Below are 17534 nucleotides of genomic sequence, written 5' to 3' on the forward strand. Positions count from 1 at the left end.
TGGCTTGATGGTACTGGTGAGGGTATCAGTCTAGGTCCACCCATTTTGCTTCAACAACCAAACTTCTGATTCAGTTTTTCCCTCGAGAACTACTCTAAAGGGAGAATGTCATCCTTAAACACAAGTACCCAGGTCCTCTTCAAAGTCACTGACTCACTGCAAAAAATCTGGGACCATGGTTTTATACCGAAAGACTAAGAAAAGCTCCAAGTACTCTCCACAGTGTCACTCACGTGGGCTCTGTTAGTTTGATGGGAAGGTAAGTTATAATCCAAGATGACTGCAAAAGGTACTGTAAAACAAGATCCATTACTCTAGCTTATTTACCCTCGCAAGTCTTCCCAGTTTAGTTTTTTACTCATTCTATATTATAAAATTGTAATTCGTGGTGACATGGAGAAAAGGAAAGGATTGCAGGCTAAAGTTTTCAAATAGCCTAGATTATACATCATAGTATCCACAGGAAAATGTCACTTACCAATTTCTTAAAATTTCCAGAGCAGCAGCCACGTTTTTAGAAAGCTTTACACTAGTAGCACAGTCAGCTGTCGTCTTCTGCTTCACTTCAAATCCTACCTGAAGTACGTCCTTGAAAACAAACTATTGTAGGTTATGAGCTATACTTTTGTGAGACGCAGCTAACCCTCATTAACTGTGGCAGTTAGGAGGTTCTACAAAGTGTCGCTAAAAGTGTACTAGCAAATACTGAATTAGTGCTCCTAGGGGAAATAGGTACCAGTAAGCCAGACACATTTTCATCCATCAAAAGATCCTTGGTTTTATGTGTTCCTGTTTAAAGACACTTTTACAGTTAACCTTGAACTCACAGCGAATGGCTCCGTAACTTCTGCCTGGATAAAGCTCATCTACCTTCCTGTACTTAAGGACACCAGACAACACTTCAGCAGTATGCTTGGGGGTCATTTAAACAGCAAAAATCACCAACAAGCACACAAATGTCAATAACCAGGCACTAAACAGACCTCAAAGACTTCTTTATGGTCAAGAAAGTTGATAAAAGGTTAGGCTTATTCAACCTCAGTTGGGAACATGTTCCAGACAACTCCAAAAATTTTCATGGCCATGTTGGCAAATGACTATGAAAGCCCATGAATTGATTTTTTGGGTTATAAGTAAGTAGTGAGTAGGTGAATCTGCAAATACATACATAATGGGATAAGGACAAGTATGCTTTTTTCCCCACATTCCTACAAGCAGGTCCTGCTTCCTAGAGGGTAAGTGTATGGTCAAGCAGAATAATTAGAAAGCCTCCTGGGTGAATGTATTTAAGCCATGGGAGTGGGCAGGGGGTGACGTGTGCATCTGGAGTTTCAAAAGCAGCTGAGGTGAAAAGCCTTCAAAGCTCCATCATGCAGAGGACAGAGTCATAGCCATGGTTTTTATTTCGACTCATTTGCTCCTAAAGAGCTGGTGTTGAGATTTAGATCACCAGATGTGCAACTTAGTGAACTTTGGCAGTAGTAGATGTAGAGAATGGAACAGAGATTAAAACTAGACCATTCTCAAAAGTGTATTCAAATTGCCAGGGTTATTTTTTTATGCAGGTGCTGGGCCCTGGCCATCTTCTAAACCCATCTCCTAGAGGCAGAACTGAGCCCCCAAATACTGGCTTTTCACAAGCACCTTAGGTGACAAGAGTTTTAAGAAATGAAGTCACAATCAGCAAGTATCAAAGATCTTTTCAAGATTAAGGCTTAAAACTTACCCTTGGTCACTGCTGTTACTGCTTTACACCATATAAACGAGGGTGGTAAGCTAATTATCTTTCCACCTTAGAAACCTTAATAGAATCATGAGCTGGCCTCTCAAAAAATGTTGTCATTTAATGATACAGACATACTTTGGTTCAAGAATGCACATGGAAATCTAAATTCATAAAACACATTAGAGAAATTCTTCTGCCTGTTTCCCGTAAAACTCTAGGATACCCTTGAACTTAACAGCACCTTTTTCATGAAAAAAGTTCTTCTGCCAATGCCAGCTTATCACCTATTTGCGCAAACCAATTACAAAGAGAAAATAGCGTAACACCACTGTGCACTGTTTAAGGAATTTTTATTAAAGCAAGAATTTTATAATCCAAATTACGTTTCCTTGCTCAATTATCAATTCTGTTACTTAAAACAGAAGTGACATTCTGAGCTATTCCACAGTAAAGAATTACAAAATTAAAGAAAGGAATGCTTTAAATTTTTGTACTTTGCTGAAAATTCTTTTTCCCAGGGTCTATAAAACATTAATTTGTTTTTATATTTTACTATTTTTTTTGTTTTTTTTTTTGTTTTTAAATCAATAAGTAATCTAGGACTAGCATTACGTCTGCTAGACCTGGCATTTGCTCGGTACATAAGGTTCAAAGTTTCCTTTCCTTTTTTTATTTATTTTATATTTTGCAATGTTTTTTTTCCATAATGTTTAAAGTTTTTCGATGTTTAGATGTTTTTCTTCGGTGAAGCACGAGTTTCTTTTCGTGGTCCCTGATCAATCTGTGAATGCAGGGAGAAAAAAAATTATAAACAATCCTTCTATAAAGCAGTAGAAGCTGCTAGGTATTGCTACGCTGGCAATCTTTAAAGCACACTGCATGCTGATGGCAAATACCAACAAGATGAGATACTCCATGCTGGCACTTGTCAACAGCAAATGTAAAGCCTATGGCCAAGTTCAGTGTGCAGCCTGTGTCTGCCCGGTCTTCGTGGAGCACCGCGCACTTCCCTGTTTATATCAGGGCTGTGAGCTTTCACAGCAATGCTGGAGCAGAATAACTGTACCATGGACAGCCTGGCCCGCAAAGCCTAAAATGGTTCCTTTCTGGTCCTTTACAGAAAACTGTGTCAATCTCTGGTCTGGGCTACACAGCTGTATTACCCTGTTTCTTGGAAGTAATGAAGGGCAATAGAAGAGGCCCTGGGCAACTGTGCTTGCTGCAGCTTAAGAGATAAACTATGAAAAGTCATCTGAGAGTAAGTACACAGAAAGCCAAGCCCATTTAATTAGTAATTAAAATACAAAATGTTTGAAAGTGGATTTAAAAATTCAATACCAGGCTAACACATAAAATCTCCTACTCTACTTCTTTAAAAAGTTAACTTTTTACCTTTAATACAAATGTATAGCTTTTGTGAGGTTTCAAACTGGTAAGCGACAAGTTTGAAACTCCACAAGTTTGAAATTAGTAATTAAAATACAAAATGTTTGAAAGTGGATTTAAAAATTCAATACCAGGCTAACACATAAAATCTCCTACTCTACTTCTTTAAAAAGTTAGCTATACATTTGGATTAAAGGTAAAAAGTTTTTGTGAGGTTTCAAACTGGTAAGCGACAAGTTTGCAGCACTCACCTTACACAGTTGGAACGCCAGTGGCACTGTTAACGGCTTTCTGGGCGGCCTCCTTAGCTTGGTGGGCCTGGAGCACAGCGACAGCTTCGTCAACCTAAAGGACAAACTGGCTCTGTAAAGGAGGGACTAGAACAATTTCAAGTAACACATTTCAACTGCATCCACATCCTTTTGGGTTATAATCCACACCTCTCCTAGAATCCTGAGCCCTCTTGCTCTTCTTATGCTCTCCTCACTAAAACTCTCCCAAAGTTGAGAAATAAGGGCAAACATCTTTCTTCACTGAAACAGTGGCACAGCTGAGAGAACAAAGGGCAAAGTTTCCAAACTGTTTCCCAAACTGTGTTTCCCCAAGTATGTACAATGGGGACAACACACACAGGTGGTTATTAGGATTTACAATTATTTATGAAACTTAGAACTGTGCATGGCTATGTAAAGCACTTATTAATGTTCAAGTTTCCATAACGAGCCCTGGAGTACACAGAAGAGGCTGCTAGATAAATGATAAATTTAAATTACTTTAGAACGGAGAGACTCCGGAGACTCAAGCATATGAAGAAGTTCTGAATTATCAATCTCCAACAACATGCCAGTGATTTTACCAGCAAGAGTAGGGTGCATGGCTTGAATAAGAGGAAAGAGCCGCTCACCTAGGAACAAAAACATAAAATCCTTTAATGAGAAGAATGTTAAAGGCATCTGCCAATAATAAATAAAACGGGTTGAAAAACCTTACTTTGGTATATACAGCAAATAGATGCTAACCCCAAATCCACCATTTTGATCCTGTTAGCAAACAGATCAAGATCTACTCCAAGGCAATTAAGTTGTTAAATGTGTGCTCAGTTTTTTTCCATTTAGCTCAAATTCCCTCTCCCAAAAATGTCATGGGATCCATGGTAAATAATGCCCTATTATTCTATTCATCAAAAGCAAAGTATTTAATTAAAGGCTGGAAAGCTATTAAGACGTCTAGCAGACACGCCAATTCAGACCAGTCCCACCACCTTAAGTGTCATTTTTAGGTGCAAAGCAGGACTGTTTTCTAGTCAGTCTTTGTCACTGACCAGGCGGGACAAAGGCACTTACCCAACATTTGCTTTTGCTCTTGAGGAGGGGCAGATGCCAACATGGAAGCAGTCAAAGGCTCCTGACCTTGTACATGAACAGCAGGCTAGAAAAACAGGAAAATTCCAAACTTCAAAGTATGGAAGTGACAGCACATAAAAACATTCATCACCAGAAAAATCCCTAAATGATGAAGCCTGCATTCTAAACATGAATAGGAGAGGCTGGGTGATTCAGAATACGGCCCCAGTACCATAACCACATAAGGTACGTCATTTTCTTTTTTTTACCTAGAATATTCTTTTGAGCTCTATTATGTTCAATGACAGTTGACAGTTTTTGTCTCAGGGTGGAAAAAAGGGGGTAAGCCACCTCTCACAGATCTTTATTTCACCCTTTTTCCCTCACGACTATGCCTAACAAAGCTCTCACATCACACAAGTAATTCAGGACTAAGGGATGCTGAATGCTTGTCTAATTCCCACAGTATAGGCAAGACAGACATTTTTATGTGGGAACAAGTAACAAATCATTCTGGACACCTCATAACCTAGCTGTCCTCAATTTCTTTAACTGCAGCCACGGCCCGTCCTCTCCAGAGGACCCGAAGACCTACCTGCTGCATGGTGACTTGGGGCTGTGCGTTCAGATGCTGCTGCGGATTGCGGACCCCGGCGGCATACTTGTACTGGGGAACGGTGCGGACCGCGGGGGTGGCGGCGGCGGCGGCAGCTGCAGGGCGTGGACCCATCGTCTGTGTTGACGTGTTAGCTACAAATGAACACGGGGATTTGTACTTTTACTGTGCTTTCACATCAGGAGTCCATTTTTACAGCAAGTGTTCCGACTTACCAACACGCTGTGTGGACATGACTCGTGGAACCTGTGAAGAAGCTGGTCTCATAGTACTAAATGGTGGTCTAGGAGCGGCTGGGCGGATAGCACCGGGCATATTTTGGAATGCTACATTTGAAGATACAGATTCACGTTAATTGTAAAAAACTCACTGAAAGCATCACAAAACTCTAATGCCTTTTTAGAGTTGAGGTTTGGACAAAAGGATAAAAGTGACTAAATAGAACTACTGTATTTGAAAGCTTAGTCTCTCATCTGTCACTTGCCCAGACTTACCAGATCAGAAAATGAGTCCATGAAAACATTCACTCAAGAACAAGTACTCATTACTACCTGAACGTGCTACACAAACCCGGTTCCAAGTGCTCCTGCAAAACAGCCCTGGTCCGCAGGGCAAGGCTCAAAATGCCACGACTCTAATCCTCACACATGGAACAAGACATTTTAAAATTACTGCCTAACCAAATATGAAATTTAGAGTTGGATTCATTCCCAAACTTGTCATAAAGGAAAATCAGATCAGCAAAGACTCCACTGCCTCAGTAAGACAGGAAGGGGGACGCATTTTAGGATTCTGCTTTAAAAGGTGCTAGGATCCCCACAATGAACACCCCTAACCCTAAATTATGATGGGGGGGGTGCGGGAGGGAAGAGGGGGGAAAAGGTCCATAAACTGCAGAAATAGAACAGCTATTTTGTCTCACGTTTTTAGTCCAAACAATTCACAACCACACTTAAAAACAAAAGGCTTACGATGAGGTCTGGCACCCTGAGCAGTCCAGCGAGGACTTGGTCTGAGTTGAGCAATCTGGCTAGGAGGGTAGTACGCAGCACGGTTCTGAGTCTGCAGGAAGCAAACACACGCAGCCGGTAAAGATGGAGCAAATGATGCAGTGAGCTCTACACTCTATAAACCGCCAGTGGGTCCTTACACTCTAAGTGGTGTTTTTTCAACTGTAATAATTCAAATGCTTCGGCTGTAAGCCTTTGTTTAGCATTAAAAGCACTCAAAGTTGACCACATATGAAAACTTGCACAAGGTTCTTGTTCTCCCCTGAAACTCACCTGTGGGATAGCTGCCATGAAGTAACCTGAAGGAGGTGCTGGCTGGTAGGGGTTGATTACAGGATTGGGCACAGCTCTGACACTTGCCATTCTCTGCATATACTGGTTAGTGAGGTGAGCCTGGCGCTCTTCTTTGCGCTGAGCTAAAGCTACATACAATGGCTTGGTGGCCACAATTCTACCATTCATTTCTGTAACTGCTTTTGTGGCTTCTTCAGGGGAGGAGAAACATACAAAACCAAACCCTTTGCTGCGACCACCCTCCATCATAACCTATTAAAAGACAAAAGATTAAAGAAACAAAGGTTAATTCAAGGATAGCAAAGAATACTAAGAAAAAAACATTACTAGTCAATTACAGTTATTGACTCAAGTGAACATTGTTAATGTTTTCATTGTTTTCCACAATTTTTCCTAAATATGGAAATCTTCAGGGCAAGCCACACCCACACAGCATCTTAGCCAAGCAAAAGAGGAAGTACAGAGGCAGTGGTACAACTGCAAATGTAAGATCTTAGTTGGTCAATTAGGTATTAGACATTCAATATTATGGCTTAAATACTGACTAATACATTCAAGGCCTGCTAAATTTGACTCTTTAGCATCATTAAATTTGACTTCGCAATTCAAGTTGATGAGGTGCTTTACTATTCTTTGGGTGGGGCGGAGAAGCAGCTGAATCTTAAATATTGGCTGGAAGGAATCTTCCAAACACTGCAAAAGGAGCAACGAGGAGATGCAAAGAACTCCTCACTCGCCCCACGATATACGGAAGCACGTCCCACGACCACACCGAAGTGTGCGGTGCCACAGGAACACGTCCAAGGGTCTCGTGAGGAAGCGGACTCAGAGCAGCACACGTGCAAACCAACCGACCCAAACCCTGCGCTCATGGCAGGCAGAGGAAACAGGTTTTACAAAGTAGAAACTCCCAGCTATAAAATAAGTCCCGGGGATGCAATTCACGTACAGCACGGGGACTACAGTTCCTGAGAGCAGGTGTCAAGTTTTCGTCAGAAGAGGAAAAATTTTAACTATGTATAGTGACAAACATCAACTAGATTCATTATGACCATTTCACAACGTATACCAACAACTTTATTCTGTTGTATACCTTATATGTCAACTATACCTAACACAAGATCCTGAAGCTGACCCATGCAATTATGGGAATTTAGCGTGTTAAAGTTAACATTTTAAAATAATGAAAAAATGGACTTCGCATTCAATACATGGTACATGGAGACAAATGAGAAGAATTAAGTCACAACCCTTACTCATATCATAGTGAAAAATCAAATTGCCAGACAGATTCTGAATCTGAACATAAAATGCAAAAATATGGGGAAAGCAAGATGATAAAAGAACCCAAAGTCCTAAGTGAAAGACTGGAGAGAATATCTGCAATATAAAACAAAGGGCTGAAATAAAATTCTCTCTAAATCAAAAAGACAACCAACCCAATCTCAAAATATGCAAAGATAGGCAAAACTAGTCCTCACATGAAAGGCATGTCCCTAGTGGAAAGCTGTATACCACCTAGTAGGAATCTGTCTAGCCCTTTGGGACAATTTATCAATTTAAAATATATATACCAATGAGTATAATCAGTCATTTTAATTCTAGAGCTTTAAAAACACTGATATTTCTTTCAAAGAAGAATGGTGAGTCTAACAGTGGAAACATACAAAGCAACCCAAATGTTCAATATAGGTATAATGCTACAATACAATGTGTATCAATACAATGGATATTCAGCCTTTAGCAAAACAAAAAAACCCAAAATGAGGATACAACTATGTATCTAGACCTACTGTTAAGTAAAACTTCAAGTCACAGAATACGTCCAGTACAATCCTGGGCTTCTAAAATTTGCTTGTACAGCTACAAAACAGTATCTGGACAAACACGGAAGATTATCTGAGACGGCCATCCAAATGGGACGGAGGGAAAACCAGCTTTCATTTTTTGCCTTTCTAGTTTGACAAACGTATCATCAGGACTTCCTACCCCAGAACAAACTCTTGCCTCATTTTTCACCTCCTGGCCACCAGTGAGTGGTTATTACCCACAAAGGACTTTAAAAACTAATGTACAACATTCAATTTAAACCACCTTCAAGGAATATACTATTTTTATTTGTATTCATCTAGAGTGCCCCTCACATTTCCTGTCCTAGAAGCTCCCTTGATCAATGAAGTCGCTAGGAAAAGAGAAGTAGGAAGATCAGCCATGAGGTCATTCCCTGGCACTCAGTTTTAATTTCGCCTGGACTCCTGAGAATCTAAGTTTTTGACAATCCTCCTATATCCCAAAATACATATGAACAGAACTTTAAACACAGAGGAACTCTTGGATGATTGACATTAGAAAAAACACCCAGAATAGAGATTCTTAAAATCCCAGAATTTAGATTAGAACCACATATTGCTGAGTTCAATTAAATCTTTAAGGCTACGGGGCCTAACTCCCCAGAAAGAATAGTTAGTGAATACAAATTTCCTCTATTATAATAATAGATTGTCTTTTCTTAAAAAAAATATTTAGAGACTGAGAGGGCATGCGTGTGGGAGAAAAGGGGAGAGAGAATCCCAGGCAGGCTCCGAGCTATCAGTGTGGAGCAGTGATGCGGGGCTCAACCCTATGAATTGTGAAATCATAACCTGAGCCAAAATCAAGAGTTAGACGCTTAACCTACTGAGCCACCCAGGTGCCCCATAAGCTGCCTTCTTTAATTGGGAAAATAACGAGCTGAACAGCGTATATAGAACAATGCACATTATGTGAGGTGAGGATCAATCATGAACTACGGTGAACAAATGCAGCCTTCCCAGGAAGAACTCAGAACTCACCACCTGCAAGAAGTAAACCATCAAGGCTATATCTACTTCAAATTTGAATATATTTTTGAAGCAATGAAACAGAAACTGACTTCCAGGAAAATGAAAGCCTCATTTTTTGGGAAGACAAAAAAACCCTATTTGACTCTTCATGTACAAAAACAAAGACCCCAGTAGGTATGTTAATGTGAAATCTACACATGAATATCCACATACACAGATCTTCCGTGAATCTTAAAAAAGTATCACATGCTTTACCTTTGCACTAGTGATTGTACCAAAAGGAGAAAATTCTTTCCGGAGACGTTCATCATCAATACCATCATCAAGATTTTTCACATAAAGGTTGACACCCTAAGAAAAAAAAGAAGAAAACTGAAGAAAAAGGAAAAAGAAAACCACAGTGGTTACTTAAAGCACACTTCCTAGTGTTTTACCCCAGGTTTCTTCTCCTTTCCCCCTCCCAAGCCCTCCAGTTACCTGGCAGTAACTGAAACGAATGTAAAATAGGTTTCCTCATCCCTGTCTTATTTTGCTTGTCAATTAAAAATGAACCTGGTATCTGGTGATCCTATCTTGCTTCATCTGTTCAAATTTGCGCTTAAGTTCCGTCTGCCGTTCCACTTTTTTCTGAGCTCGACCAACGTAAATTTGTTTTCCATTGAGCTCCTTCCCATTCATCTCATCCACAGCCTTACAAAAATCACAGAAACTTTAATCACTAACTTGCAATGGAGAAAGAAGTTAGTTCATTTCTTTAATAATACAGAAAATGCTAGGTTATGAAAGCTCAAGGTGATCTGTCACAAAAACTAAGCTTTGATGTTTTGGGAAAATATAGGTTTCCAATTTATACCCTCAAAACTAATAAAGTACAAGTAACTGAAAACAAAACATGTAAAATAGCCATTGGAATGCATGTAAATTTCAGCATAAGAGCAAGGAAACTGTCCTCTCCCTTTTTACTATACAATATGTGAAACCCACACTGTCTTTAGTTAGTATATTTGAGTCTTACTTTCTGTGCATCTTCATGCCTTTCGAAGCTTACAAATCCAAAACCTTTGGATTTTCCACTTTCATCAGTCATTACTTTCACACTTAAGGCGGGTCCTAAAAAAATTTTTTAGATGATTCAAAGGTATTTCACACATTTAGTTTATACATTTCAAATTTCAACACACAAAAAAACAAAGCCATAAAAAAATTTTTAAAAGTCTTTTCAAAGACCTTTTATTTCTACTAAGAAGCTAAGTACTCTATTCCCTGAAACACTCAGTTCTCCTTCTAATTAAGGAGGTTATGTTCTAGACAATTGTAAAAGATGAGAGAGAGGATTTTATTCTTTGCTCAAAACAGATTTGTTTTACTTTATTTGGGCCAACAATTTGTTTTTCTTAACCCTTGGCCCACCTGACTTTCAACTGAGAGTGGAGGGGATACAGAAACCTTTGGAAAGACGGCAATCACCTGGGAGAAGGTGGCACGTTTTTGACAACATATGGCTCCTGTCCTCCCTCCCAAGTGAAAAAGACACTTAAGTGAGATGTTCTCTCAGCCTAGTAGATGGGGCCAAAAAAGGTTTAACATCACAGCTGATTGCAGAGAATAGGAAAGATGTACAGGCACAGGTAGATTGTTTCTTTTAAGGTACCTCTGGTCCTAATGCTACACTTCCAATCTCTGCTATAAGAAATAGCCAAGAAAATATTTGACAAATTTACAGATTGGTGGTCACCTTACATTAATTTGGGATAACTGGTTAACCATATCCAACTTAAGAAACAGCCTCTAATTAAAAAAGACAATAAAACATAAAACCGTTCACTAAAGAGAATTTAAAGAAAGATGCAAGACAATTTACCTCTGTGCAAAAGGACAAGTTCTTCTGCTCAACGGAGCAGAGGGCTCAATGTGGCATGCTAGACTGACAATAAACAATTAGATTTCCTAATTCTGTATCCTCTGAGGTACTCAAAAAAAAGTCACCTATTTAATAAGTTTAACAAATAAGGAAAAGTAAGTCACCTGCAAAAGCTTTCAATTTAAAGTCTATCCTCTGATCAGTTATACAACTATCTAAAGTGAGACTGATTACACCTCACTAACTTAAAATTTAATGAAGTTAATTTTGACATGTAAGGAACAAATAGTTTAAGATCCCATGGATTCAGAAGGCCATCCCAAGGAGGTATCACGGGAAAATCAGGATCTCTGGCTTTGTCTTTGAATGTCATCGTTTCAAATTGCTCAAACACGAGGCTTTGGAGACTGGCCAAATATCCTAAAGCTGGCCAGCAATCCTGTCCCCTAACTAATGACTGCATTCTGACCTAAGTTGGTGGTGTCGTGCGCATGCCTCTGAGGAGATAGATGGGATCTGTTAAGTGCATACATCCAGCACAATTTCTGACCATAGCATAACCTTTTAAACTCTTCCAATTATGCAGTCACACCTCACTGTGCTAATACAACACTACCAACCTTTATTTGTTATATACTACTTTGTAGTATAATGATCTATCAGTAGTTTGATCCACATAATGACAGTTATTTTTTTAAGTACCATATTAAGTTTCATTTCATTTACTTTAGTATAAAGTATTAGCCAAAACTAATGTTGAGCAATTACTCAGAACTTTTGAGTGTAAAAATTTAATTCAGACACATTACCAAACTTGCCAAAGAGATCCTTAAGGCGCTCATCATCCATATCTTCTCCAAAATTCTTGATGTAAACATTGGTGAACTCTTTTGCCCTAGCTCCGAGTTCTGCTTCTCGTTCTTTACGAGACTTAAATCGTCCAACAAATCTAATAAAATATGTAAGGGCTATAAAATTAGGTTCTATTTTATTAAGTTCAGATTAATTAAGCCTGATGGTTGATTTTGTAATTGTTACTGATAATTTCAGAATCTCTAATAAAGAGCCGACGATAAAACAAGAAGTGCCTTTAAGTGGAAAAAAAATGGCAGCATGAAAGAACAAAACTCTTAACTACAATAAAAAAGGAAGCATTTTTCTTCACACAAACTCCTCTCCCTTCCTTCTAGCGAACCCAGGGTTAACGAGACCATGCCTAGCAATAGCAGGGAGTGGGAGGAACACATGCACCACACCAAGGAAAAGACATAAAACTTTCATCAGTGCTATTTCAAAGTGGCCCCTGCACATTTTTTGTGATCTCCTAAGATGGAAAATTTATACTTATTGGCAAATTTTTCTCCGCAGTGTTATCGACTAAATGTTTTAAAGTTTGAGTTTTCCCTAAAAGCAGTGCATGCCATTAAAGAATACTGTAATAGATATCAAAGTAAAAAAGCCATCTCCCATTAATACCATCCAAATTATGACAGTCTTTCCCTAAGTCCTTTTGTTTTAATACCTGTGATTTTGTTCCTTAACCTTCCCCACCCCACTCACTGCGTAGTGCTTCTCCATGCGATCAGATATACAACCATTCTCCACAGGAGCCTAATGCTCCATCCGGACATGACAACTTTGTGCTTTTGTAAATAATGCTAAAACTTGAACCTTTCTGTCATTTCTTTGATTTGCAGCAATCCCAGCAGTTCAAAAGTTTGTATACACAAACTGTTTTCTAAAAGGATTACTTTATACTCAAAAGAGCAATAAATTATTTATTTAACCTAGACTCCCCACCAACGCTGGACGTTCTCCCCATCCCCCCAAGAATGTGGACAGGCAAACTGTAAGATTTTCATCTTCTAATACTAATGATGCTGAATATTTCTCTCATTTAAAGCTGTACTACTTAAATACGTCTAAGAATTAGCCTTTGTAAATTGTTCATATTAAGGAACTGGTTTCTTAGACTTACATGGGTTCTTTACACATACAAAGTCTTTCCCTAATCATGCAGGGACACAAAAATTCAAATAGGTAACACCATGTGCATAAGGATCCCTTCATGTACAGACTGACCATACCATGTGATGATGAGGTGACCACACTCTAAGAGTGATGCAGTTTAAGGAGTTTTAAGAACCACCAAACCCAATTATGCATGCCATCCCTGCAGTTTACACAGCAACATGAATTCAGATCATTTACAGTATGACCTTACAGTTGAATTTGCCCGGATAATTTAACATAACTGACTGGCATTGATAATAAAAAACTGAAGATGTTATTTCTTTGGGCTCATAAAACCTGTAATTTTATAACCTGCAGCAGAAATAGTCTCAGAGATTTTTATCCGTGCCATTATATAAAAAGTTAGCAACTTCCAAGAACAAGTTTATTTCAGGAAAGATTAGTCATGATTGCTGGTTTAATTCCACTTTATCTTTAAATGGTTGGGGTAGAGGGTCACAAGGTTAAAAAACAAACCCAAACCTCTAAACTCAAACAATAAAATTGTAGTAGGATGGCCAAGAAAAGAGCCAACTTAAGCTCTGATTTAGGCCACTGGGTTTGTATCCTAGCTCATCTGTCAAGCCAGCATGTTAATAATACAGGCAAATTATTTCAGCCTCAGTTTCCTCAAATGTAAAATGGGTCAAAGACCATCTCAGGAATTATTATTAAGTTTCTGTCTAGATTCCTAGTTTTTTAAAACTATGCACTTATTCTGAGAAAGCTTCAGATCTCAGTAAATCTATCTTTGTTTTCTTTTTGGCTTGAATGCTCACCAATTACATTAATTCACTGTGTTATTTATATGCTACAACAAATGAGAAAAAACAATTACAAACCTACCAAGATGTGGTTTATTAATTTTCACTCCAGCTCTAGCTCTTTAAAAACAAACATATTAACTTGTAAAATGAACTGAACTACTAAAAACAGATTTGAAATATGATTAACTATTTATACTTACACTTTGCGATCATTTAGAAGCATCCCATTCATTTTTTCAATAGCTCTTTCAGCTGCTTCCTGTGTCTCAAAATGTACAAATCCATAACCTTTGGAGCCATTTTCATCACAAACCACCTAGGGAAAAACGGATAACAATTTTTCATTGCTTGCTATTGATTTGAGCATTTTTTTCCAGTGTTCAGAGAGAACTTGTCAGGCTCCTAGGCCTGGGTATTTGGAAAAGAAAAGCCACCCATTAATAGATAGCTGGTTGCTCTTCTAAGGAATAAACTACAAGAGGCTAAACACTGTAAATGTTTACCTGTCACATTTTTGCTTACCTTACATGAAAGGATGTTACCAAAAGCAGAAAATGTATCATACAGTGCTTTATTATCAATGGATTTGTCCAGGTTTTTAATGAATATGTTGCCCACTCCACTTTTGCGAAGAGATGGATCACGCTGAGACCACATGATGCGTACCGGCTTGCCCTTTATAACATCAAAATTCATGGTGTCCAAAGCACGCTCCGCTGCAAGGAAAGACATGCTCGGAGTGAATTATACTTCGAAGCATTTTCAGGATACTAAAAATTATATAAATCATTGTGGGGGAAAGTGGTTGGGCACAAAGTCCCTCTACTTCTTGATAAACTTCAAGATGGCTGGACCTTACCTCACACTAATCTAGATTTAAACTGTATAATGCAAAAAAGGACAATTATCAGAAATCTCAAATTTCCCTTGTTAACAGATGACCTATCACTAATAAAGTATTTCTGAAACAATCGTTAACTGCCTTTTTGTTCCTACTCAACATAAAACCAAGATGCCTTTTCATAATTTACTTAACAAGCAATATAAAAGATATTAGGCAATTATAATTGCCACAGATTTAACAGTTTAGGTTTTCAAGCATTTTAACTTCTCCCTTATTGTCATAATCAAACTTTCCATTGCTTACCAGAGCCAATATTATACAAAAATTAGTACATTAAGGGAAAAAAAAAAAGTCCCCAGATTGGGGGGGTGGCAGCCTTGCGGGGTGTGATTTCAGGGACTCATGTCACAACCTTCTATTGGCATATTGAGGAAAAAAAAAAGGCTATATCCATTCAGATCAAGATTTGAATCCAGCCTTCAAAAACTAATCCTATGTTGGGCATACTTAGCTCTATAACGAATACACAATTTTTGGAATACCAGGTCTACAATATTCACAATTCAGTCATTAATACTTTGACACATAAAACCAATTCTATTAGTTACCGATTTATTTAATAACTGATCATTTAATCAATTATTTCTAGATAGTGCTAGAAAATTTCAAAATCTACCCTATGATTTCAGGGTCTTTGAAGGATTGAATTATGTCTGCCTCTACTATGAAGCACTTTTTTAGACTTTCCATGAAAAAGTATTCTTTAAAGAAAATCACTCCTAAAAAAGGAAAAAACATAGTCCATTTCAAGTCCCGAAACACCCATTTCTACAAATTCCATACCAATGTAATTGTAAAGTTATTGAGAGGACAAATTTTCCAGACACTTCTTTTTATAAATGAAAGCTCCAGTTTCTAGAAGATAGTGACAATCAGCTGTCAGCTCATTATCAATTGACCACACCTACTCAGCTCCCCTAGTTTTTTAGCTGACTTTGCTTGAGCGTCTTTTGAATGAGTCACCTCTTCCGGTTAAATTGGAAACTGGTCACTTTTGGAAGCTATTCTACAAGTTCATCAATGTTGCAGTAAATAGGAAAAGAAAGAGAAAACCACTGGAAAAACTAGAAGGACGGCAATTCGTACTGATAGAAAACAAATAAATAGAAGATGAAAAATGCTATCTTCTTTTGAGCAGTTACAGTGCTGGTCTATGGAATAGAAAGAATTCAGACAGTGTACTGTAACCATGGTAACCTGAAGTTCAACTTTTCAAATCACAAGAAATTCTTAAAAAGTGGTTTTTTTTTTTTTGTTTTGCTTTAAAATTGTTAACTGAGACAAAATAACAGTCATTTCCAAAACGTCCATTTTATGGTCTTCAGGGTATGTTCAAGTTTTCTCAGTCAACTCTAGATCGTAATTACCTGCTCTAAAGTTATTTTCTCTAATTTTTAATCTTTCTTTCAGTGGTAAATTGTGTCCAGGGCTGGGAAGACTTGTTATGGAGGGGCATTTGGAACTACTGCTTGCTTACAGACCAAAAGAGCAGGCAAGCTGCAGTGCAGTTTTACAACTTCTGGTTCCGGGTCAGTCAATGCACCTACCCCAAATCTCAGTATTACCTTCACTTAGTGAAAAGCTGATCATTAAGTAACTTCAGTTCTGAGTGAACTTAGTAAAATAAAAAATTAGAAGTGAATTCCTTGTGTTTTATATTACTTAACATGTATTCAAGAAGCTTGGGGGGAAAAAAAGCAAATTGGGCCACAAAGTCGACTGAAGCTGACTTTTGGAAGTCAACTGATCCAAATATATAAAAGAAAACCCTGGCAACTCATCATGCGACATTATCTTATCTGTTTGCCAAATCCTGTTTTTTATGAATGGTTTAACTTCAAAATAAAAACCCAAGGTTAGCCACATTTTCCTCCATAAATTTCAGTCTTACTCTAATCTGTTATTTTGTGCAATTCCCCATGATGTATGGATATTCTGGACCACTTTAAATCTTTACGACTTGAATGCCATTAAGCACAACGGTCCAGTCCACATGATACTCGTAAGTAACAGTTCACAGCCAAAATTGGTGAATACATTTTTAAGGAAAACCTCTCAAAGGCACAGGAAGTACTTCAGAAGGGAAAAACATTCTGAACAAATTACCAGTATTACAAAACTAATCTGGATAAAACATTTGAAATGATCTGCCCTGCTTGAGAAAATAGTTCATTTGAGAAGGGCCATACTCCACATCCCCTGCCTCCTGTTCATTTGAGAGTGAGACATGCCGGAACTCGGGGAAATCCCCAAACGCGTGTCTCATTTGGTAATTTACATCTCTAGAGCCCTTGGTCGCCAGTAAGTTATAAAGAACGTAATCAGAAACCCAAGGACCACCACATCACCAAATTAACTTTATTCTAAGGCCCTGTGGCTCCCCCAGGCGATTGGGCCAATAGCAGAAACAGGCCTCGGGCCTGTGAGGTTACAGGGTTCAACACGTGGTATTTTTCGAGCACTGAATCGCACTTCCTGCGGGTCCTGGGGAGCCGGCAAGAGCCCGGGCGGTGGGAGCGCCTTCACCTATTACCAGAGAAGGGGGCTTGACTCCCGACGCCCCAGAATCCCGTAGCTACTGGCGGGAGCGCGGTGGAAGAGCCCAATCTCACCCAACCTCCCGGCGCGTCATCACCCTAAAGTTTGAGAGCGGCTGAGGCCGAGAAAATGGTCGCAAAGGAGGAAGTGGCCAGGCGTGCGGCTGCCGGCAGCGCGGGTCCCCGCGGGCACCGGGAGCCGGGGTCCCGGCGCCCGAGCCTCTCCCTGCCGGCCGTGGGGGGCTGACATGCCCT

General features: G+C 39.0%; 1 protein-coding gene across 1 annotated transcript in view; it reads right to left on the bottom strand.

Moving 5' to 3' along the window:
* Positions 1–2059: 2059 nt before the first annotated feature.
* PABPC1 (poly(A) binding protein cytoplasmic 1) overlaps positions 2060–17534 on the bottom strand; it is a 16355-nt gene continuing 880 nt past the window's right edge. The window contains exons 3-16 of the mRNA XM_029923387.1: positions 14361–14554; positions 14039–14154; positions 11868–12007; positions 10213–10307; positions 9750–9887; positions 9453–9548; positions 6355–6627; positions 6043–6133; positions 5287–5397; positions 5051–5205; positions 4456–4540; positions 3886–4016; positions 3364–3457; positions 2060–2507 (exon numbers count right to left, since the gene is read on the bottom strand). Of these exons, the coding sequence (XP_029779247.1) occupies positions 3365–3457; positions 3886–4016; positions 4456–4540; positions 5051–5205; positions 5287–5397; positions 6043–6133; positions 6355–6627; positions 9453–9548; positions 9750–9887; positions 10213–10307; positions 11868–12007; positions 14039–14154; positions 14361–14554 (1718 nt within the window). The 3' untranslated portion in view covers positions 2060–2507; position 3364. The remainder of the gene's footprint in view (positions 2508–3363; positions 3458–3885; positions 4017–4455; positions 4541–5050; positions 5206–5286; positions 5398–6042; positions 6134–6354; positions 6628–9452; positions 9549–9749; positions 9888–10212; positions 10308–11867; positions 12008–14038; positions 14155–14360; positions 14555–17534) is intronic.

Source organism: Suricata suricatta, chromosome 15 (assembly GCF_006229205.1).
Source record: "Suricata suricatta isolate VVHF042 chromosome 15, meerkat_22Aug2017_6uvM2_HiC, whole genome shotgun sequence".
Lineage (NCBI taxonomy): Eukaryota > Metazoa > Chordata > Mammalia > Carnivora > Herpestidae > Suricata > Suricata suricatta.